General features: G+C 35.2%; 1 protein-coding gene across 2 annotated transcripts in view; it reads right to left on the bottom strand.

Annotated features, from left to right (window-relative positions):
- Positions 1–24,456, bottom strand: part of LOC148954839 (NAD-dependent protein deacetylase sirtuin-1-like) — a 139,934-nt gene extending 115,478 nt beyond the window's left edge. The window contains exons 1-2 of one of the 2 annotated variants that reach the window (XM_089098855.1): positions 24,426–24,456; positions 6,473–6,656 (exon numbers count right to left, since the gene is read on the bottom strand). In XM_089098855.1, the coding sequence (XP_088954981.1) occupies positions 6,473–6,615 (143 nt within the window). In that variant the 5' untranslated portion in view covers positions 6,616–6,656; positions 24,426–24,456. The other variant, XM_089098847.1, reaches the window with a different exon arrangement.
- Between the last annotated feature and the right edge of the window lie 577 nt (positions 24,457–25,033).

The following is a 25,033-nucleotide window of genomic DNA, read 5'->3' on the forward strand; positions in this document are numbered from 1 at the left end:
ATCAATACTGATATCCAATATGAATATCCTTGAAAAGTATTTCAAGGTTATTTTTGGCCTGGCATAGAAAAAAGCCATTTAATTTTTTCCAGCACAAATTAAGTCCAGCTGACTGTTTTTTGCTTCATGTAAACCGTTTTTTTTTCCCTGAAGAAGGTGTAACAAATTGATAAAGCCATAGATATGATTGGGCTGCAAATCATCCAAGGATAAAACTGGCTTCTACAATGTAAATATACCTACTAATGATGGACTTTAATGCCCCTTTATATGTTCAGTGCATTAAAGCACTTCTTTACTAGCGCATCTGAATTTATTTTTAATAACCTACCGTATAAATCACCATTCTAATACTAAAGCACAACTGAGGAACTAGTACACTTCTTGTTCACTGTTTTGGAACTCTAGTAGTCTGAGTACTTAGAGACAAATTTTTTCGACTACTATTTGTTGTTTCTTTTTTTCTCCAGAAATAAGATTCCAAATATATAATATTTTAAGTTAATTGAAGTGGAACTTTAATTCCTTAGTTACGAGGCATTCCATTGACGAACCAGAATCTCAAAATAAGAATCAGTAGAGCAAGGCATGTAAAAGCTGTTTATAAAACACGATTGTCAAATTACAAACCATGGAGCAAAAAAAAATAAATACAAACTTGCCAGTCAAGAACCACGAACCAAAAAAAAATAGGTAGACCAAAAGCAAAATTTTACTTTTCAGCAAGATTGTTGAACTCCCAATACAGATTAGAAATCACAATCTCGATTGTCAGTAGAACACTAGTACCATGATCTAGACTGTTATATGGGGAACAACACATTTTAAAATATAGATTGCAAATTTACACCCGGTTTGTCAATGAAAAACGCCTATGATGTGGATTTGGCAAATTCCCATAATACAAAATGACGCCATTTCCTAGTTTTGGTTCCGAACTGAACAAACTTGATTAAAAAGAGCTTAATTTGCAAAAGATATTGGTCAAAATATAAACCTTTGTCTTTTCCTTCTTTATTTTGGAGCATGTGCTTACAATGACATCAACTTAGTTCTATACCTTTCTTCAAATATATCTTTGTCGAGACGGCACAGGGTACATATTCTAGACCCATAAAGTAGCAACCAAGCTCTTACATTCCCTTCAGCAACTGGCATAGAATGCTTCCTCAACCGGAAGCATCAATGAGCCTTTTCTTTCTTGGTGATTCTATTGTGGTGTCCATGAGTTATCAAAAGTTCCTATGTCGAGATGCTTAAAGGCTCACGGGCGCCGTTTTGAGTTTTAACACGGTTGGAAACTACAAGTAGTCAAATTTTTAGACCAATACACGGTTGCAGTTTTTAATCAATGAAGGCTTAGAAATCCCCACTAGAACATTTTTTCCATTGGCTCTGTAGCAGGTCATTAATGTATACTATGGTATTGTGTAGCATGGACTATATACATAGCTGCAAATATTAGAGTGAATCACTAGGAAGAAAAAGAATATTAAGAACTTTAGATAACAGTTTAAGTTTGTTTAGCAAGTTTTTAACATTATATTTTGTCCTTTAAAACTCTATACTTTGACATTATGCACTTTAATACCGGTTTGACATTATCATATTATGTCGGTTGCCTATAAAATGGCACTGACCTTAGAGAGAAATTTCTAGCCCAAAAGCTTGACCACTTAATTTTTTTTTTACCAGTTACCAAAACTCCAAAAGATATATACGTAAATATACTCAAACATAAACAGATCACTTACTACCGCTTGTGGTAACACCAAAATATCTTCATTGAGCCTCTAAAATCCGCAAAAGAGAGCTGTATTCCCTGTGCTCATTACTTACAAGAAAATTTTCATTCCATTGAGATGGAGCAAGCACTCAAGCCTCAAATTCCAAATTGTCAACTACTATAGGCCGACAATGAAAATTTCTCAAATATTTTCTATTGTTCCCTTAAGAGCAAAGGGCTGGATAGACCTATCGAATTAAAAGCTCAAAACAACCATTATTTTACGCCAGCTTTCGAACTTTGAAGTGAGAATTTTGAGAGCTCCAAGAATTTTGCAAACAAAGTCGGGCCAAATCTTCGGAAGATAGTTAATGCTAAAAAAGGTAGTCCTTGCCAAAATATCACAAAACTTTTTTTTAGCATTGAGAACGGATTGGCGGATGCCAAAATATCTGCTTTTGTCTTTTCGTTTAATTTTTTCCACTGGATGAAAATCGCCTTCGTCTCAGAAGTGCGATTACGTAAGATATATCTACAAAACAAGTTCAAATGAAGTGACTCGTGATAATTTGTAACATCTGTAGAATTGTAAATAGTGATTTTGCGAGAGTTTTTCTGGATATTTTAATCGAGTTTTCAGGGCTTTTTGTACTGTCTTATAAAAAGTAAAGAAAATGAAATTACTGAAAGCTTGAATGTTTTCAGTACTGGGTTGTGAAGTTAGTTACTATTAAGATTTAAGGTCACGCAATCGCTGTTAAATTGCCACTTGACGGCTTGGTCAGACAAATTTCTTTTTTTTTTTAACATTAATATATATTAGTGAAAAAAAGGGATACTGATTGTTTAAGAGTTACCACGTTTTCTGCCATTTTGTGGCGGGAAAAAATTGATCCAAAAGGGCTATAATGATATGGTGTGAAAATTCTGAGGTAATCATTTGATTTGAAACTGCTTGAAAAGCTATCTATTTAACCTCCCAGTTAAAGTGGTCACAATACCTCATAGTAGCGTATTTGTTCTTCAAGATACATACAGCCCATATGCAGTCACCAGAAAATGGTTTGTACCAGATATAATTACTTTTAAGCATGATTTGACCTGAGTTAATTCGTTTGAGGTTCACTAGGAAGGAGGGACTTTGGATCCTTCTGTGGGTAGAGATATGTAGTACCTTAAGTTTCGAAAAGTGCATTTTTAAACCCAAACTTTGCAATTTTCCGTGAGAGATCCTTAAGACAATTATGGAAGAAGGGGTGAGTTAGCTTACGAGTATATTCATATGCTTACCAACACAAAAGTGTTAGGAGGGGGGGGCATGTGAAAAATTGTGTTGAAAAGCTCCCATTGGAAACCATGACTCCAAAATTTACTTTGTATACCTCATATGCCACAGAGAAATATTAAGGAAGTACAATTTTTCAGGGCTTCTCCAGTTAAGAATTACTTGTCCAGTTAAGAATTACTTCTCCAGTTACGGATTACTTTTCCAGTTATAGTAATTACTTCTCGAGTTAAGAATTACAAACCTTTAAACATTAGACTGTACAGAACACTGATTGAGAATAGTGTGGGTCTTGTTGAAATTTAAAAAAGCTCTGGATCAAATAGTATGTAGCAACAAAACAAACCAAAGCTCTAAAAACAGAAATCTTGACTCCATTAAATACATCATCAGACTTCGTTCACTTTACTTTATTTATCCGAAGTTATTGGCATAAGAAAAATTTGTCCAGTTTTGTAAAAACTGATTAAGCCCCCCCCCCCACCCAACAAAGGTTATGACCTAGATAAAAATTTATACAGGAAGTTTCAGCATGATTGAAAACCTTGAGATAGAATGTAAAAAAGAGATGCAATTTTTTCTGTGGATGGATGGTCCTGTATGCTTCTTGTTTGTTTGTTTTTTTTTGTTTTTTTTTTTTTTTAGCAAGTGATCATTGTCACAGCAGTCACAGATTTTCAAAAGATGGCTTATTAAAAAAAAAACTTTTGAATACAAAAAAATACAATCCCACAGCCAAGTTTTGATTTCTGACATTTCGTTCTGCGAAGTCACAATTTTGGCCTAAATGGAACCAAAATACCATTATTTAGAAAAAATTGTATAGAAAATCGGCTCTATTAAAAGGATATTTATATAGCCTCCCATCTCAAAGATCATTTGGGCGTACAGTATAACATTTAACCCTAAAAACGAGTCAATACTGTAAACAATTTATCAAATAAGACTATAAAGCGTTGATTCTATTAAGACTTTATAGAATATGAAGTCTATAAAGTCTATAAAGACTGTATAGGCTCTATAATGAAGTCTATAAGGACTTCATTAGTCAATAAAGACTAATAGCTATATACATTAGTTGCTTGTTTGAAGACCAGCAGATTTATTTAAGGGTCAAGGAGTGACAGAGTGTGTAAGGGCTCAAATGTTCATTTTGTGGAACATTAGATGTGTCTTCAAAGAAAATATGTCTAAATGAGCCTGTTTCTTTGAAGTATAAGTATCTAAAAGTTAAACTTTAGCATAAAGAGTAGGGTGTTGAGAAGACTTTAGTCAACCTCAAATTTAAGAAAAAACTGGATATAGTATTATGAAAACGACCATAAATTAGAAAAGAAAATTTTGTCTCCTTTTTTTAGAAATGACAGTAGAGAGTAACGCCAAAACTTAAAATAAATATAAGTTATTTTGTATACAACGCGGGCTATCCCTCCACAATATCCTTTTCCTTTTAGGTTTAATTTTCCTACCAAATAAAAAAAAAGAATACATCCACTGGACTTTACAGTCCCTACTGGCGGTGCCAATCCCTGTTTCATGGCCCTTCAGCCGGGAATCGCAATGGAGGGTTGGGGGCCAGCCATCTGTGCTGTCGAACACCCTTCCTGTTTACCTTCCTCAGATTTCTCCCAGTACCCATTTAGACCACGGTAAACTCTGGCTGAGCTTACAGAGTCACGCACTGACCCCCATTCCAAACCAAATTACCAGCAATACTTGAACTTGAACCTCTGTCCTCATGGACAGGGTTTTAACGGGACACTAGTCTAGCGTCTAGTGATAGAACTCAGTTTTATTTTAAATATGAGGGACACTAAAGATCTGTCAACCCCCCCCCCCCCCATTCTTTATGCTAAAGTTTAACTTATAGATACTTGTACTTCGAGAAAAAAGACTTAGTTAGACGCGTTATTTTTAAACTACTTGGCTCAGCTTTCTATATTGCGATGGTCATACAATAAATAAATTTTCTTTAGAATGCTTTAAGAATGGAAAGGCTTATTAACGAATGTTTCCTTTAAAGATAAAAACGTTCAGTTCAAATGCAATGAATACTTACTGGTCATATTTCTTGGATTTAAAAATGGTTTCATTAAAACACTAATAGAGTTTTCTTTTTGAAATGAGAGTGACATTAAAACTCAGAGCATACATAAACTATTCTGTATATGGGGGACCACTGCCCTTAAATCCCTGCTATTTACTGCAAAGCTTGACTTTTTCCCTTAATGCTTCAAGAATAAATACTCTAGAAGACAAGTGAGAATAAACAAAATATTTACAGTTCTCTGAGAATGGATGGGCTTATCTATTTACCTTGCTTTGAACAGAAAAACCTTCAGCTCAAAGGTTTTAAACAGCAATCACTAAATACATCCCTTGCAATTACCAACTGTGTATATTAGCATAAGGATAAGGATATATTAGTATAAGCATAACGATAAATATTCTCCAGAGCTCTTAATAGCACATAGGGCAAATTGAAGTTTCATTTAATAAGTCTTTTCTACAGGGATAGGTAGCAAGCCTTGCAGGCAGGGGCGTAATTTCGTCAAAATCCCAGGGAGGGGAGGGGGCAAAGTTGGAGCAAATTTTCCCAAATCAAGTGAAAATATTACCATAAAGGCAAAGACATACTAAAGAATACTTACCTGTTTCTCTGGACACTTGAATTATGCAGGGTTATCTTAATTTTCACAAGATGTTTTGAAGAAACAAAATTTCAACTGGGGGGGGGGCAAAATTAGGTCTAACCACGCCCCTGCTTGTAGGAGCTGGAATCAAACCCTGGGTTCTATATCACCGAGCAGAGTGTCGATCTGTTGCACTACCACATGTTGCTTGCTACTGAGTAGTTGCACTCTATATGCTTTCAGTTTAGACTTAGTATAAAGCGTAGTGGCTCCCCCACTCATATACAGAAGAATTTGTTTTTGTTTTGAGTATTTTATGTAGCAATTTTGTTTAATTTAACTTCTAATTCTAGAATGATAATAATTCTTAATGTATTACATTGTAAAGTTGAAACTGGCTATTAACAATGCAATAAATTGTAGTGCAAAAAAGGTTTGATTGTGGTAAGTACTGCAAGGTACTTACGGTAAGTACTGCAAGGTACTTACTTCAAACCCTTTTGAGGATCACTACACCTTTGTTGAGGATAAGTACAAGATCATTGGCCATTCTTAAACTTCTGAAGCAGTGTTATCACTTGAGAATTCTTTTTCTTTTTATTTTTTTTTTAAATAAAGATTTAAAGTGTTTATTAGCCAAGACTTACAGAAAAGAGTAGCCTACTAAAACCAAATCCGAGTAAGGTTAATCTCTATTTAATTTTTAACTAACTATTTTGTGAAAAAGAAATGAAATAATTCAGCAAGGATACAACACGAAACAAGCTTAAAAAACTCAGTGATTTCATAAAATCATCTTCACTAAAAATCCAAGTAACAAAAAATTACTCTTGTTCAACTAATTGATCCAATGGCCCTTCAGCAGGTGGTGTCTCTATTTGTTGATTTGCTTCTTCAGTGGAGTTTTCCTCTGGATATGACTCATCAAGCTTTATAGTTTTTGAATGTGGTTCATTTACATCATTATTCATTTTCCATTAGTCCTTACCATGTAACACAACCCTATTGATGCCTAGAATTACAAAGGAACAAAATTATCACTGTTAAAAGAAGATCTAAAAAGCAACAATCTTGATTGTAACACTTTGACCAGGCAAGGATATTATGCACCCCTATTCTTGTACATTTCGAAGTCTTTAAACATATTCATAAAATAGAAAACTTTCCTGGAGAAGGAATGCACTGAAATTTTTTTTGAGAAGAAAACACTACAACATACAGTCGAACCAAATATATTATGGAAGTAGAGAAAAGACATCTACAGAATTTTATATTTGAAACTTAAAGCCCTGAAGTGCAGTCCTTTAATATGGACATTTCTTTGAACCTTAGTATCAGTACCCCTAAAGATGTTAACTGAATAAAAGATGCAGAACATAGAAGCATCGAAACTCCTAATTTGGAGGCAAAAATAGAATGGGACCAAGACATTACCAACAAAGGAATAAACAACAAATCAAACAATTCATGGTAACGAACTGTAAGTAAGGAGCAACCTGGCTCAATGGTAACCAAAACTCTAAAAAACGGAATTTTGATACCAATAGATGCATCAAAAGAATCAGATTTTAATTCTGATTTCAAATATATAAGTTTCATCAAGTTTAGTCTAACCCATCAAAAGTTACGTGCCTGAGAAAATTTGGCTGAGTTTAGAAAAAAGGGGGAAAGACCCCCTAAAAGTTATATAACCTTAATGAAAATCCCACCATCATATTCAGCGTATCAGCGAACCATACTGTAGAGGTTTCAAACACCTATCTACAAAAATGTGGAATTTTGCATTTTTTTTTGCCAGAAGAAAGATCATGGATGAGTGTGTATTTGTTTTTTTCCCCAGGGGTGATCGTATCACCCAGTGGTCCTAGAATATCGTGGGAAGGCTCATTAGAATGGAAATTAAAAGTTCTAGTGCCCTTTTTAAGTGACGTAAAAAATGGAGGGCAACTAGGCCCCCTCCCATGCTCATTCTCTCCCAAAGTCACCCAATCAAAATTTTGAGACAGCCATTTTGTTCAGCATGGTCGAAAATATGATAACTGTGTCTTTTAGGATGACTTAATCCCCCGACGTCTCCGGGGGGAGGGCTGAAAGTTATGAAGTTTACCCAATGTTAACATAAAGTATTGGGTATTGTGAAGTATACTGACGTCTTCAGGGGGATTTTTTCTGGTAGGTGAGGGGGGGGGGTCGGGGGTCATATGGGCGAATCTTTCCATGAAGGAAGTTTTCATGGGGGAAGGGACATTGCTATGAAGGGGGCGCCGGATTTCCCATTATTATTATAGAAAAAGATCAGAAATTAAATTAAAAAAAAAAACAAGTTTCACAACTGAAAGTAAGGAGCAACATCAAAACTTAAAACGAACAGAAAAAATTACGTATATGATTGGGTTCACCCCCTAGTCAATACCTTGCTCTTTAAGCCAAAGATTTTTTAGTACTTTCAGAAGAGCTATTTATTCAGAAGGTAGGAAATGAGGCTAGCAGCTGGTTTTGTATTAAATCAAGAGTTAAGCAGGGCTGTGTTCTATCCCCCTTTATATGGATTATTTTGATGGACTTTGTCTTAAGGAGCACAGGAAAGGCAATGGAAGACCACGGAGTCAAATGGGGAGGAAAAAGTCTCCTGGAGTTGGATTATGCTGATGATTTAAGCATCCTAGATGAAAGTGTGTGGAAAATGAATGAAGTTTTAGAGGTTTTGCGAGTTCAGGGTGCTAGAATTGATCTGAAAATTGATGTTAGGAAGATTATGTCACTAAGGCTAGGAATAAGTGAAGATGAAAAGGTGACGTTGGGTAATGAAAAGATTGATCAGGTGGGCAGCTGCACTTACCTTGGTAGTATTATTAGTACAGATGGTGGGAGCAGTGAAGATGTTAAAAATAGAATAGGCTCAGGGCTCAGGGTGTTTTTTCACAGTTAAAAAAAAGTCTGGAAGAATAGGAAGATAAGTCTGCAAACCAAGATTAGAATATTAGAAGCTACAGTGATGACAGTGGTCAAATATGGCTCTGAAGCATGGACGCTCCGAAAAGCGGATGAAGATTTGCTAGATGTTTTCCAGAGAAATTGCTTAAGGATTGTTCTGGGTACCCGGCTGACAGGCCGTATTTCAAACAATAGGCTATACGAAAAATGTGGTTCAATACCGCTCTCTATGGCTATAATGAAAGAAAGATTGAGGTGGTTAGAACACGTTGTGCGGATGAATGATGACAGATTGCCGAAAATTGTTCTTTTCGGCCAACCATCTAGGGCTAAAAAGAAAGCAGGTCGTCCCCGTCTGGGGTGGGAGGACGTCATAAAGAAAGATTTAAAGGACATGGGAACTTCGTGGGCGGATGTAAAAAGGGAGTCTTTGAATAGATTGGGGTGGAGGAGGATCGTGCGTAGCTGTGTTGGCCTCAGGCGGCTTGGTGCTGCGGTGAGTTGTTAGTAGTAGTAGTAGTAGTATTTATTCTAATTAACGGCCTTTGTGATTAAGGGATCATTTTTAAAGAACTGGAACAAAATTCGAACTTTAGCTTAAAGAGCAAGGTATTGACTAGGGGGCGAACACCCTAATATACGTATTAAAAATTTATGAATATAGAAGTCCGTTACGTAAGTTAATTCGTAAGTTACGTATATTTATTACTCATAAAAATGTTCGTAAATAAAATTAAAGTTTCGAGAAAGACATTTAACCAAATAAAAGTAAAATTAATACACAAATTTTGTTTTAATTATTTATGTACAGTGAGCCAAAATCAAAACCTGCATTAATTCAAAACGTTAAAAAATTAAATAAAAAGACAAGTTTTTTTAACTGAAAGTAAGGAACGATGTTAAGACTTAAAACGAACAGAAAGTATTCTGTATATGAAAGGGGCTGTCCCCTCCTCAACGTCTCGCTCTTTACGCTAAAGTTTGACTTTCTCATAACTCTATTTTTTTAAACAATAAAAAACTTTAGTGTAAAGAGCGAGGCGTTGAGGAGGGGACAGCCTTTTTCATATACGGAATAATTTCTGTTTGTTTTAAGTTTTAACGTCGTTCCTTACTTTCCGTTAAAAAAACTTGTTTTTTTTATTTAATTAACCAAAAGATTTGGCTCTTGTGGAAAGTGGCAAGGGCAGATAGATTGAGAAAGCAGTGTTATAATGAAGTTCAAAACAAGAGGACTGTTCTTATGTGTCTACCAGCTTTGATGGTGTAATGCTACCATCTGTGGTAGCTGCAACTATATCTACTCAACTTCAGGATATAATCAATATTTTGAGGCTAGAGAAAAAGGAAAACATGTAAACTTGAATTGGACTTTTCTGAAGCTAATCTACCAAGATTTTTCTTTTGAATATTTTTGAAGTTTCACAAAAAAAAAAACAGGCCTATCATCAAAATCCTCTATTTATTGCCATATTGGGTAGAATAATTAAAGTTTCATGACTTTTGAAAGAGACCAGCAAGCTCTTAGCACTCTGATTAAGAAAAACAAAACAAGAACAGGGTGATATAAAGTCAGAAAAGTTATATCTTGGAAGATCTGATAAAACAACAGTGGGGCTAACTTTTGTTGGCTAACACTTCGAGCTTCCATGAGCTAATAGGAAATTGTTACCTAAAATTGGACAGCAAAAAAAGCCTAAAGGTATTGAATAAAGTTAAAAACTTGAAAATACCTTTTAGTACATAATTAGTGCTATACATAAATTCTTGATAGCTTCCATGGGTGCCCATAAGGGGGGGGGGGGGGCTAGGGCTCCAGCCCCCCCCTGGCTGAAAGATGATCCCTTATGTTTGTAATAAGTTAAAAAAATCCACAGAATAAGTTTTTCAAAGAAAAACAAAGAGCTCAATTAGGCCAAAAATGGGCAGAAATAAAGTAAAATAATCTTCCAAGTGTAAAACTACCACAAATCACTATCAACAAATAAATGAAATCCAAAACAAACAGAAATTAGAATAAATAGCCAAGTCAAACTCAAAACGAGCAAAAATTAGCATTTTAGGGCTGACAACCCCCATACCTTCTCAAGGCTAGAACATAATTTAGGCTTTAATAAAAAAAAAAAAAAAAAAAAAAAAAAAAAAAAAAAAAAGACTTGATTGCCAGTTGAATATATCTATACTGATATTTATTCCTTAAAGTCTTAAATTTTTGGTATATATTTAAATAAAAAAAGTGAAAACATTTAGACATATTTTGTTTTCAGTAAAGTGCAAATTATGTACTAGTCTTGAAAAGGCATGGGGGTTATCAGCTCTAATATTATTAATTTTTGCTTGTTTCGAATTTGACTCAGCTATTTATTCTAATTTCCGTTTGTTTTGAGTTTCATTTATTTATTGATAGTAATTTATGGTAGTTTTATGCTTGGACAATTACTTGATTCAATTCTGCCCATTTTTGGCTTAATGGAGCTCTTTACTTTTCTTTGAAAACTTGTTTTGTGGAAAAAAAATTTTATTTAATTTCTGCTGGTTTTTTATTGACATAGTCAGTTTCATGAAAAAAAAAATGATATCTATTTTCTTTTTTTATAAGAATCCATAGTTTGGCTTGCTTTTTTTTGTGAGAGAAACCTTTTAACAATTTTTAATCCTGACACAAATAGCATTTTTTAATTTAACTTTATACCTCCTCAAGTTGACCTGAAAAAATAAAACAATATCATCCCCAAAAGATTCTATCTATGCTCTTTGGCAACCTGGATAAACTTACACTCTATTTATTTGTTTAAATTGTAAGAGTTGAAGTAGTAACAATAGTAGTCCCGAAACCTTCAAATTAATAACCCTAGTTGTTCTCAATATATTGCTGAAGTGTCTTATTGGCAACTGCAAACACAGTGCTTTTTGATTTTGTTTTAAAGTAGCATTTAGTTATGTAGCATAATGGGCCAATTGCATAATTGTGGTGCGTTGATATGCCCAATATCCCTAAACACATAGTTACTGGACTGTTCTACTATGCTGAGCAAAATAGTTGTTTGGGAAATAAATTGGCTTGAGAGATGGGCTGATTGCCCTCCAACCTCTTTTCACTCTTAGAAAGGACACTAGAACTTTTAACTTTGAATTGAATTAGCTTCTTTAAATGTTTCAATGATATTTCTAGCTATTATAGAGTGGTGCTGTCCATGATCTTGCTTATATGCCTTTTTGAAAACCTGCATGCATACAGTTTTTTTTTTATTTAACTGGAACTCTCCCTAAACACTTCCTAAAAGTTTCACCTTAATACTAAAGTATACACATAGTGCCTTCTGGATAGTTCAAAATCCCCCACAACTTATTCTTTAAGGTCTAACTTAAGAATACAAGTTGTTCCTGAGGTATTGCTTTGTCACCTTTTTGTAAATCCACATGCTCATAGTTTGTTTTGATTTAGTTTAATGTCCACATAAATATTTCTTATATTTGATTACTGAAGACACATTTATGTTCTCTTTGGACTATCACAGGCAGCGCCATAGCACTGCCTAAGTAAAGAACAATGTGGGCACAATGTATTATTTATTTTTCTTTTTTCTTCTTCTTCTCCATACCCGGGCACTTTGTATCGAAGGAGTTGTCATAGAAACTTCGAAAAGGGCTCATTTGATTGCAAATTCAAAGGGCTAGTGCCCTTTTTAATAGTCAAAAGTGATCGGAGGGCAGCTAGCCCCCCCATGCCCATCATTCCCCCAAACACATCCAATCAAAATTTTGAGATAGCCATTTTATTCAGCATAGTTGATTTCCAGATAGATAATATGTTTTTGACAAGGACACTCCCCTACAAACCTTGGGGCAAGGGTTGTAAGTTATGCCCTGGGGGCATATAAGGTTTTTATAGAAGGCGTTGTCATAGAAACTTCAAAAAAGGCTCATCTGATTGGAAATTCAAAGGGCTAGTGCCCTTTTTAATAGTTGAAAGTGATTGGAGGGCAACTATCCCCCCTCTATGTCCACCTTTTCCCCAAACACATCCAATCAAAATTCTGAGATAGCCATTTTGTTCAGCATAGTTGATTTCCAGATAGAAAATATGTTTTTGAGGAGGACCCTCCTCTACAACGCTCAGGGCAAGGGTTTTAAGTTATGCCCTGGGGGCATATAAGGTTTTTATAGAAGGTGTTTTCATAGAAACTTAAAAACAGGCTTATTCGATTGGAAATTGGAGTAGCTAGTGCACTTTTTAATAGTCGAAAGTGATTGGAGGGCAACTAGCCCCCCCATGCCCATCATTCCCCTAAACACATCCAATCAAAATTTTGAGATAGCCATTTTGTTCAGCATAGTGGATTTCTAGATAGAAAATATCTTTTTGAGGAGGACACTCCCCCACAGCCCTCAGGGCAAGGGTTTTAAGTTATGCCCTGGGGGCATATAAGGTTTTTATAGAAGGTGTTGTCATAGAAACTTCAAAAAGGTTCATTCAATTGGAAATTCAAAGGGCTAGTGCCCTTTTTAATATTTGAGGGAAGGGCAACTAGCTCCCCATGCCCATCATTCCCCAAACACATCCAATCAAACTTTTGAGATAGCCATTTTGTTCAGCATAGTTTATTTCCAGATAGAAAATATGTTTTTGAGGAGGACACTCCCCTACAACCCTTGGGGCAAGGGTTTTAAGTTATGCCCTGGGGTCATATAAGGTTTTTATACAAGGCGTTGTCATAGAAACTTCAAAAAAAGCTCATTCAACTGGAAATTCAAAGGGCTAGTGCTCTCTTTAATAGTCAAAAGTGATTGGAGGGCAACTAGCCCCCCCCCCCATGCCCAACATTCCCCCAAACACATCCAACAAAATTTTTTAGATAGCCATTTTGTTCAGCATAGTTGATTTCCAGATAGAAAATATGTTTTTGAGGGGGACACTCCCCCACAACCCTCAAGGCAAGGGCTATAAGTTATGCCCTGGGGGCTTATAAGGTTTTTATTGAAATGTTTGTTGTAGAAACTTGAAAAAGGGCTCATTCAATTTGAAATTCAAAGGGCTAGTACTCTTTATAATAGTAAAAAGTGATTAGTAATTTTTTTGTTGTTGATGTCGTTTAGACCAGGGCACTTCATATCAAAGGAGTTGTTGTGGGAACTTTGAAAAGGGCTCATTCAATTGAAAATAGAAAGGGCTGATGCCCTTTTTAATAGTCAAAAGTGATTGGAGGGCAACTAATCCCCCTTCCACTCCCACCCTCCCATTTGCCCATTATGTTTAAAAACTAAATACTACCTTAAGATTAATTAAAAAAAACTTTCTTAAAAATAAGTTTTTCAAAGAAAAGTAAAGGCCATTTTAAACTTAAGCTCAGGAGATATGAATACCTGTTAAAATTCAAACTCAAAATGACCAGAAATTACTATTAAAAAATAAATGAAACCCTAAACGAACAGAAATGAAATAAACAATCATAGCAAAAATCATACAATAAGTTATAATATAAATGAATAAATAGATCTTAAACCGATTAATGCTTAGGTTGAATATGGAAATCAAGCTTAAAACGAAAAAGAATATTTTGCTATTAAAGTATAAATGAAACTTAAAACGAACAGAAATTAAATAAACAATCAATGTGAACAAACATACAATCTTTATTAATGTAAATGAGTAAATAAATCTTGAAACGAGTGAAACTTAAATTGAATATGCAAATCAAGTTTGAATCAAATAAAAATAACTACAAACAAGAGTTTGGGTATCGTCTCACTGCAGAAGCCTAAAACCTACTCCGTCGTTGGTGCCTTACTGAAAACTATATGAGTCTTGAACAGTCTTGGAAAGTATAAACAAAATCAAATTGAATATTAAATATATAATGATATTAATTGCTGAAAGATCCATCAGTTCAAGATTTTTTTTTCACTGTAATTTTTACTTTCATTTTCAATGCTGTAAGAACTGGAAAATAATTAATTTTTAATATAAGAGAAATTTATTTTCAGTGAAGCACCAATGACGCAGAAGGCTTTAGATTTTTACAGATCAAGCAGGGGGCAGTATCAAAGTTTTCTTTCTAGGAAAAGTATATTTTTCGTTACCAATCTTGGACAGAACTAATAAATTAAACTGAAAATTTGATGTATAGTGATATTAATTGCTGAAAGCACATCAGTTCAAAATTTTACTGTAATGTTAATATTTATTTTCAATATTTAGTACAAAAGAAAACATTTGTAATATAATTCGTTTTCAGTAAAGCGCCAATGACGCAGTAGTTTTTAGGCTTCTGCAGTGAGGTGATACCCAAACTCTTGTTTGTAGTTATTTTTATTCAATTCAAACTTGATTTGCATATTCAATTGAAACTTGATTTGCATATTCAATTTAAGTTTCACTCGTTTTAAGATTTATTTACTCATTTACATTAATATATATTGTATGTCTGTTTGCATTGATTGTTTATTTAATTTCTGTTCGTTTTAAGTTTCATTTATACTTTAATAGCAAACTATTCTTTTTCGTTTTTAGCTTGATTTCCATATTTAATTTAAGCATTACTCGCTTTAAGATTTATTTATTCATTTATATTATTGCTTGTTGTATGTTTTTGCTATGATTGTTTATTTAATTTCTGTTCGCTTTGGGTTTCATTTATTCTTTAATAATAATTTCTGGTCGTTTTTGGTTTGAATTTTAACAGGTGTTAATATCTCCTGACCTTCTGTTTAAAATGGCCTTTAATTTTTTTGAAAAGATGATTTTTCAGAAAGTTTTTTTAATTAATGATTTTTCTGTTTTGATTACAAAAAGTTTAAAGTTTCTATGGCATGGGGGGGGGGGGTGCTTAATTTCCAATTATTCTTTACTTTAAAAAACGGATCTAGAACTTTCAATTTATACATTGAATGAGGCTTTTTTCAAAGTCTATACAATTACCTCTTTGATAAAACCTTATATATGAACAATAGACAGCTTGCATAACTTGTGGACAGCAATTGGCAACAATGAATGGATTGAAAAAATAGCTCCAATGAGGGTGTTTTGACCATTTCACTTGCTGACACAAAGGGATCACGACTGTTTTTAATTGACCTTAATAGGATTTTGTGTGCCAAAGCAATTTTGCATCTATCACAGAGTATGTATTTTAACCTTATAATTGGATAATTATAATAGATTTACTATATGTTCTTACCATACACAACTTTACCTTATTAAAGTCTTTGGGGTGGGGGTGATGTAGTTGGCAGAAGGAAGAAAACTTTAGCGTAGAAAGCAGGAGAGGGGGAGGGTGAGGCTGGAGACTCATCCAATACGGGGCGCAACTTCACTTATCTCCGCCGTTCCTAATTTAGGAGATCAGACAGACTCATTGGGCTATAGAATGTTGGACCGTTTGAGCTGTGGAAGACGTTAAAATAATCAAAAACACTTTATATTTTCAGTTATTGCAGGATTGATTTCATAGATTGTGGAATGGTGAGCCCCCTGGCCCATCATTTGGGTGAACCTCAACTCATAATATGCAATTTTGATTAATTGTTCTGTTTTATGTGCATATATTATTCTATATATGTTATTTTGAGTTATACTTTTATTGCATTGCGTTCGTTTTTAAGGCTTGAGATAAAAACTGAAACCTTAGTGGAGACAATGGTGGGGGGAAGTCTCCCCCTTCACATGCATAATTGAGCAGCCACAGAGAAGGCAATACAAATGAAAGTAATCTGTCTTTTGAAAATGTCTTTTTTAAAAAGACACAAACAAAATCGTCTAAAGGAACCTGAAGTGCTATCTCTGACATTTCCATTGATTCTTACTCTCGTTACTTTCAGATGTAAAATTTAGAATATTATCAAATGGGTTTAGTCATCCCCTCCCTGAATGATTCACATTTGGAAAACCCGCCCCTGGGAAATTCCTCCCCCCTCAAAGAACATTTACTTTTCCTGCTGATAAATCCCCCATGATAAATTCCACCCATCAGAAATTTCCCAGCCGTGGAATATGCTCCCCCAAACATATTCCCCTCAGATAATTTCTGATATTCATAAAAATGGAAGCTGAAATTTCTAATCAACTTTTTAGGTCAGAAGCAATGCTATAGCATTACCTAAGTAAAGAGCCATAAGGGTTCAATGAATTAATACTTATTTATTTTTCCCGGGACACTTTATGTGGAAGAGGTGGTTGCATAAACTTTGGAACAGGGTTCATTGAATTACAAATTAAAATTTATAGTGCCCTTACACCAGGGGCGGATCCAGGATTTTTTAGGGGGGGGGGGCCAAAGAGGTTGATCCGATAAACTTGCGTTAAGAGCAAGTTTAATTAACGCAATCTTACGTTAATTAAGTAAATTACATTACTTTAGACTACGTTAGGGGGAGACGCCCCCTCACCCCTCCCCTGGATCCGCCACTGCCTTACACTCTCTGTTTCTTTCCTTGTTAGGGAGGAGAGCAGACGCCTAATAGGTGTGTGTTAATACCAAAACATTCTGACTCTCATTGGGCCTTCAGGTATAAACGGAATTAGTTCAAAGAGAGGGGTGGGGAAAAGGGCTTGGGGGGGAGGGTATTTGCCCTTAGATCGATTTTGACTCGTAAGAGCTGGACTAGAACTTCCAATTTCTAATCAAATGAGCCCTCTCTGAAGTTTATATGAGAATCCCTTCCTGCCCCTAGGCCCTGGGGGGTTTTGTCGAAGCCAAAGTTTTGCTACTTAACCTTTCAACTAGTTTTAACAAAAATTTTATCTGATGCATTTTAGGCGTGGAGGAGGGGGGGAGGGCTAGTTGCCCACCAGTTTCTTTTGACTCTTAACAAGTGAACAAGAAATTTCAATTTTCAATAAAATGAGCCCTCTCTAAAGTTTATACGAGTATCCCTTTCATAAAAATAATATGAAGGATTCAGAGAATCCTTAAATTACAACCCTTGCCCTGAGGGCTGTGGGAGAGTTGTCATCCTCAAAGACCTAATTTCCAGACCTTAAAACTACGTTTAATAAAATGGCTGTCCCAAAATTTTGATTGGATGTATTTGGGGAAAAGGTGGGCGTGAGAGGGGGTTAGTTGCCCTCCAATCACTTTCAACTATTAAAACGGGCACTATCCCTTAACTTCCAATTGAATGAGCCTTTCTTGAAGTTTCTACGACAACACCTTCTATAAAAACCTTATATGCCCCCAGGGCATAACTTAAAACCCTTGCCCTGAGGGTTGTGGGGGATTGTCCTCCTCAAAAACATATTTTATATCTGGTAATCAACTATGCTGAACAAAATGGCTATCTAAAAATTTTGTTTGGATGTGTTTGGAAGAATGATGGGCATGGGGGGGGGCTAGTTGCCCTCCAATCACTTTTGACTATTAAAAGGGCACTATCCCTTCGAATTAAAAATCGAATGAGCCTTTGATGAAGTTTCTATGATAACGCCTTCTATAAAAACAATTTATGCCCTAAGAGCATAACTCAAAACCCATAACCTGAGGGGAGAGGAGGAGTTTCCTCCTCAAAAACATATTTTCTATGTAAAAATCAACTATGCTGAAAAAACGGCTATCTCAATATTGTGATTGGAGGTGTTTGGCGGAATGATGGGCATGGGGGGGGGCTAGGTGCCCTCCAATAACTTTCGACTATTAAAAAAGGCACTATCCTTTTGAATTTCTAGTCAATTGAGTCTTTTTTGAAGTTTCTACGACAACTCTTACTATAAAAACCATAAATTTCCCTAGGGCATATCTTTAAACCCTTGCCCCGAGGGTTGTGGGGGATTGTACTCCTCAAAAAAGTAATTTCTATATGGAGATCAACTACGCTAGAAAAAATGGCTATCTCAAAATTTTTATTGGATATGTTTGGGGAAATGATGGGTGTGGGGGGAGGCTAGTTGCCCTCCAATCACTTTTGACTATTAAAAAGGGCACTAGCCCTTTAATTTCCAATCGAATGAGCCTTTCTTGAAGTTTCTACAACAACGCCTTCTATAAAAACCTTATATACCCCCAGGGAATAACTTAAGACCCTTGCCCTGAGGGTTGTGGGGGAGTGTCCTCCTAAGAAACATCTTGTCTCTCTGGGAATCAACTATGCTAACCAATATGGCCATCATAAAATTTGGCTTAGAGGCGTTGTGAGGAATCTTGGGCATGGGGGGGGGGCTAAGTTCCCTCCAATTGACTTTTACTATTAAAAAGGGCGCGAGCCCTTTGAATTTCCAATTGAATGAGCTTTTTTTGAAGTTTCTACAACCAAGCATTCTATGAAAACCTTATATGCAACCAGGGCATAAATTACAACACTTGCCCTGAGTGTTGTGGGGGATTGTCCTCCTCAAAAACATGTTTTCTATCTGAAAATCAACTATGCTGAACAAAATGGCTATCTCAAAATTTTGATTGGATGTGTTTGGAGGGATTATGGGCGGGGGGGGGGGGCACTAGTTGCCCTCCAATCACTTTCAACTATTAAAAAGGGCACTATCCCTTTAAATTTCCAATCAAATGAGCCTTTTTTGAAGTTTCTACAACAATGCCTTCTATAAAAACCTTATATTCCCCCAGTTCATATCTTAAAACCCTTGCCCTGAAGGTTGTGGGGGATTGTCCTCCTCAAACAAATGTTTTCTATCTGGAAATCAACTACGCTGAACAAAATGGCTATCTCAAAATTTTTATTGGATGTGTTTGGGGAAATGATGGGCGTAGGGGGGGGGGGCTAGTTGCCCTCCAAACACTTTTGACTATTAAAAAGGGCACTAACCCTTTAAATTTCTAATCGAATGAGCCTTTTTTGAAGTTTCTCTGACAACACCTTTTATAAAAACCTTATATGTCCCCAGGCCTTATCTTAAAACCCTTGCCCTGAGGGTTGTGGGGGATTGTCCTCCTCAAAAACATGTTTTCTATCTGAAAATCAACTATGCTGAACAAAATGGCTATCTCAAAATTTTTATTGGATGTGTCTGGGGGAATGATGGGCGTGGAGGGGGGGCTAGTTGCCCTCCAATCAGTTTTGACTATTAAAAAGAGCACTATCCCTTTGAATTTCCAATGGAATGAGCCTTTTTTGAAGTTTCTACAACAACGCCTTCTATAAAATCCTTATATGCCCCCAGGGCATATCTTAAAACCCTTGCCCTGAAGGTTCTGGAGGAGTCTCCTCCTCAAAAACATATTTTCTATCTGGAAATCAACTATTTGAAAATCGAATGAGCCTTTTTTGAAGTTTCTACAACAACGCCTTCTATAAAAACCTTATACGCCCCCAGGGCATATCTTAAAACCCTTGCCCTGAGGGTTGTGGGGGAGTGTCCTCCTCAAAAATATATTTTCTATCTGAAAATCCACTATGCTGAAAAAAATGGCTATCTCAAAATTTTGACTGGATGTGTTTTGGGAAATAATGCATGGGGGGGGGGCTAGTTGCCCTCCAATCACTTTCGACTATTAAAAAGGGCACTAGCTTTTTGAATTTCCAATCGAATGAGCCTTTTTTGAAGTTTCTACAACAACGCTTTCTATAAAAACCTTATTTGTCTCCAGGGCATTGCCCTGAGGGTTGTGGGGGAGTGTCCTCCTCAAAAATATATTTTCTATCTGGAAATCAACTATGCTGAACAAAATGGCTATCTCAAAATTTTGATTGGATGTGTTTGAGGGAATGATGGACATGGGGGGGGGAGGGGGCTAGTTGCTCTCCAATCATATTTGACTATTAAAAAGGGCACTAGAACTCTTGATTTCGAATCAAGTGAGCCCCCTTTTGAAGTTTCTACAACAACCCCTTCCATATTAAGTGCCTCTGGGGAAACAAAAATAAATAAAAAAACATTGGAGCCATATGGCCTTTACTATAGGCAATGCTACAGCATGGCCTCTGATTAAATCAAAATGCACTGTGACAATGCTAATTCCCAATAAGGCATCTCAGCAATATCCCAAGAATGACTGAGGGTATTATGTTCAAACTTTTGGGGGTACTTCTGCTCTTAAAATTTAACCAAATCAAAATAGCGTAAGTGTATCCAAGCTATCAAAGAAAGTAAACAGATTTTTTTGCAAATGGTGTCAAGTTTTCCATTTCAGGTCATCTAGAGGATGTATGAAACTAAATTAAACACTACTATTTCTGTCCAGATTTTTAAAAGGGTGTATGTTTTTAAAAATTGCTGAAAACTTTTCTCCAGCATACAAATAGCAGGCCAAACTATAAAGTCTTACAAAACAAAAAGATTTAAAGTATTATATTCTTTTTCCCTGAAAAGACTATGTCAATATAAAACAAAAAGAAATTAATTAAAAAAATATTTTTCCACAAAATAAGTTTTTCAAATAAAAGTAAAGAACTCCATTAAACAAAAAAATGAGAAAAAATAAAATCAAATAATCTACCAAGCATGAAACTACCACAAATCAGCATAGATAAATAAATGAAACCCAAAATGAACAGAAATTACAATAGATAACTGAGTCAAACTCAAAATGAGCTAGTTGACCTCCAATCACTTTTGACTGTTAAAAAGGCCAGTAGAGCTTCTGATTACCAATCAAATGAGCCCTTTCTGAGGTTTATATGACCACCCTTTCTGTTACTGTTGCATTATCTGTAATATACACACAATATTATACATTGAACATGCTAAAGAAACTAGTCAAACAGGTTTCTTTCAATTCCTGTGTTGGACAATTCCTATTTTGAGGATGCAAACAGTGATTTATCACTGCATTCACAATATTTAAACTTTTGTTTTTTGGGGTATAGGGGCAAAAAAAGTACCTAGGTTAGATTATGTATTTAATAAATGGTATGTTTTTTAAATACCTATCTCTACTCCTTCTCCCTCTTGAGGGTCTTGAAATTACCTACATGACAGGTCAATACCCATTGAAATTTTGACAAAACAACATTTTACCTTAATTTTCAGTTATCAGTTTCTTTTTCTCTGGCTTTAGCTCTAAAAATGCAATTTTAGTTATTTGAGTATAGTTTTAAGATGTATCAATGTTTTATTTTCAAAACTTAGGAAATGTATTTGTATATCTTTAAAACCTTATAAATTGGGATTGAGCAAAGTTGTGAAGCTGAAAACAATTTTGTTTTACTTCATTTAAGCAGAATATCTATTTTGCAAGGTTTCACTTATATAAATCACAGATTTTTAAAAGTCATCAAAGGTCAGGACCTGGTAAATATAAACCAAATCATATTATTGAGTTAGGAATAAAGTGAATACACCATTCAATGCCTTTTTTTTATGCTGATTACAAATATAATAACCATTTACGTCGGAAATGAATTTTAGCCCCCCCCCCTATATATGCCAATTCAGGGTATATATTTATACATTAGGGGGGGGGGGTAAAGTTTAAACTTACCTCCCATTTACATCAGAAACAAAATTTGCCCCTCCCTCCCTAATGTATAAATATATAACCTGAATTGGCATTTATAGGGGGGGGGGGGGCTGAAATTCATTTCCAGATTAAATGATCTTTATATTCATAATCAGCCTAAAAAAAGGCATCAAATGGTGTATTTACTTTATTCCTAACTCAATAGTAAGATTTGGTATATATTTACACAGGACCATCTAGAGAGAGGAGTGGAGGTAGGTACTTCAAAGTTCCTTCCTGGGACATACTATAGCCTGTAGACCCATCCTTGAAAGTTTCATTTTTCTAACCTAACCCCTTTCCAAAATATTCAAAAGTAGCTAAAGTAGAATTTTACCAACTATTATATTTTTATCCTACTTTGTTTTATTTCATTACCATTAACCAAACTTCACTTCTTGCATGTGTTACAGATAATAAAACAGTAGGCTACCCCCTTTCTATAAAAAAAAAAACTTATATCCCCCAAGGGCATAACTTGCAACCCTCACCCTGAATGTTATAGGAAAAGGGATTTTCAGCCCTAAAGTAATAATTTCCAAACCTTTAAACTATGCTGAACAAAATGGTTAGGCTATAAATGGTTAATGATTATAATGGCTATATCAAAAATTTCATTGGATGTGCTTAAGCAGCATTCACAAGCATGTCTAGCTAGAATCCCATGTCTAGACACGTGTTTAGCCAGAATCCAATGTCTAGGAAACAACCCTTCACATGTAAAATTCAGTGCTTAGCTAAAACTACAAATTTAGTTTCAAATTGTCATTTCTAGCCAATCAACGGAGCTTATGCAGGCAAAACTTTCAAAAATTATAATCCCTTTTTTTACTGTCACTAGCTAATGGATAAGATAAGCAAAACAATTGCCTTAGTGTGCTTCATTATTATTTCTGGTGTTGTATAGGCTATTTGCCTAAAATGAAAAAAACAATTAATGAGAAAACAAAAATTAAGTTTCAGTTTACAAATGTAAACAAAAATGATGAAAACAGTGGATCTTGACACATTCTGATTGGCTGTAATTGAAAATCCTAGACATTGAGTTCTAGAGGCTAGAACTCAATGTCTAGCCAAGCGCATTGTCTAGTGTGTCTAGCTAAGCACTGAATTTTACTTGTGAACAGTTGTTGCCTAGACATTGGATTCTGGCTAGACATGGGATTCTAGCTAGACATGCTTGTGAACACCACTTTAGAGAAGTGATTGACATGGGGAAGGGGGGCTGCTTTCCCTCCATGAGCTCTTATTGAAGTTTCTATGAAGTTTCTTATTGAACTTTCTATAAGAAGTGCTCTGGATAAAAAAAATAAGTAATATATTGTGCCCACATTGCTCTTTACTTAGGCAGCACTATCACACTGCCTATTATATTTTGTCTTGAGATTTTAATTATAGCCCCACAGCATTGGAAATGGCGGTCAATATATACCAAATCATATTATTGAGTTTCAAATAAAGTGAATACACCATTTGATGCCTTTTTGGTCAATATATACCAAATCATATTATTGAGTTTCAAATAAAGTAAATACACCATTTGATGCCTTTTTTTTATGCTGATTATGAATATAATAAGTATTTCTATCAGAAATGAATTTCAGCCTCCCCCCTATATATGCCAATTCAGGGTTTGTTTAGGTGTAGCATATATAGGGGGGGGGGCTTAAATTCATTTCCGATAGAAATGCTGGTCAATATCTACAAAATCATATTATTGAGTTAGGAATAAAGTGAATACACCATTCGATGCCATTTTTTTATGCTGATTACAAATATAATAGGCTGAGCATTTCTACTGGAAATGAATTTCAGCCCCCCCCCGATATATGCCAATTCAGGGTTAGGAAGGTTAGGTTAGGTATAGCCTAGATAGTGGGGGGGGGGCTGAAATTCATTTCCAATAGAAATGCTTATTATATTTGTAATCAGCATAAAAAAGGCATTGTATGGTGTATTCACTTTATTTGAAACTCAATAATATGATTTGGTATACATTGACCACCTTTTTTATGCTGATTACAAATATAATAAGCATTTCTATCGGAAATGAATTCCAGCCCCCCTATATAGGCTATACCTAACCTAACCCTGAATTGGCATATATAGGGGGGGCCAAGTTCATTTCCGATAGAAATGCTTATTATATTCATAATCAGCATAAAAAAAAAGGCATCAAATGGTGTATTCACTTTAGTCCTAACTCAATAATATGATTTGGTATATATTGACCGAAATGGCAATTAGACCAGATAAACCCCCCCCAAAAAAAAATTCAGCCTATGGGCTGAATTTTACCTTTAGGCTGAATGGGTTGCCTCTTATTTATCCTATTTTGCTTATTGGGCTGGCCTACCAAAAAGCCTGTTACGCTAAACAGTTACTCTTTTTATCTTATGACGCTTTATACGCGTTGATAACTTGGTTTTTTTACAAGACTTTTAGGCAAATAATCCAGATACCCTTGAATTTTTTCGAAATAGCTTCGTTATATTCTAGTACTTCAGTAAATACTACTCACGAGCAGTGTTACCAACACCTCAAAACAAAATGTACCACCAATACCATGAAAAATGTACCAAAGACAAAAAAAATGTACCGTATCCGAAATTTTTTCCGCGTTTTACGCTTCGCGTAACACGCTGAAAATTTGAAAATATGAAAATTTTGCATAAGACATTCTCATTCACTTTCTTTCTCCATTCCTTTGTTTTTCTTTCTCTTCTAATACAGTACATTATTCCTGACAGTACTTGAAGAAATTGTTTGGAGTAACACATGTTACAACAGAAACATTTTACTAAACGCCAACAAAAGTCGTTGTTTTTCGGCCATTTACGAACATTAAATACTTGGCGAACTTCTTCAAACTCAAAACGAGCAGAAACTAACATGAGTAGTTTCTGCTCAAAAGCATAGGGAAGGCATAAGGGTTTTGAGTTTTCAAACTCAAAATCCCTATGCCTTCCCTACCCTAGGCCAGAACATAATTTGCACTTTACTGGAAAAATATAAATTATTTTTTACTTTAATAACTTTAATAAATCAAATAATATTAACATTTTGACTA

This window comes from Artemia sp. Qi Xiang Cuo, chromosome 2, assembly GCF_049724085.1.
Source record: "Artemia sp. Qi Xiang Cuo chromosome 2, ASM4972408v1, whole genome shotgun sequence".
Classification (NCBI taxonomy): Eukaryota; Metazoa; Arthropoda; class Branchiopoda; order Anostraca; family Artemiidae; genus Artemia; species Artemia sp. Qi Xiang Cuo.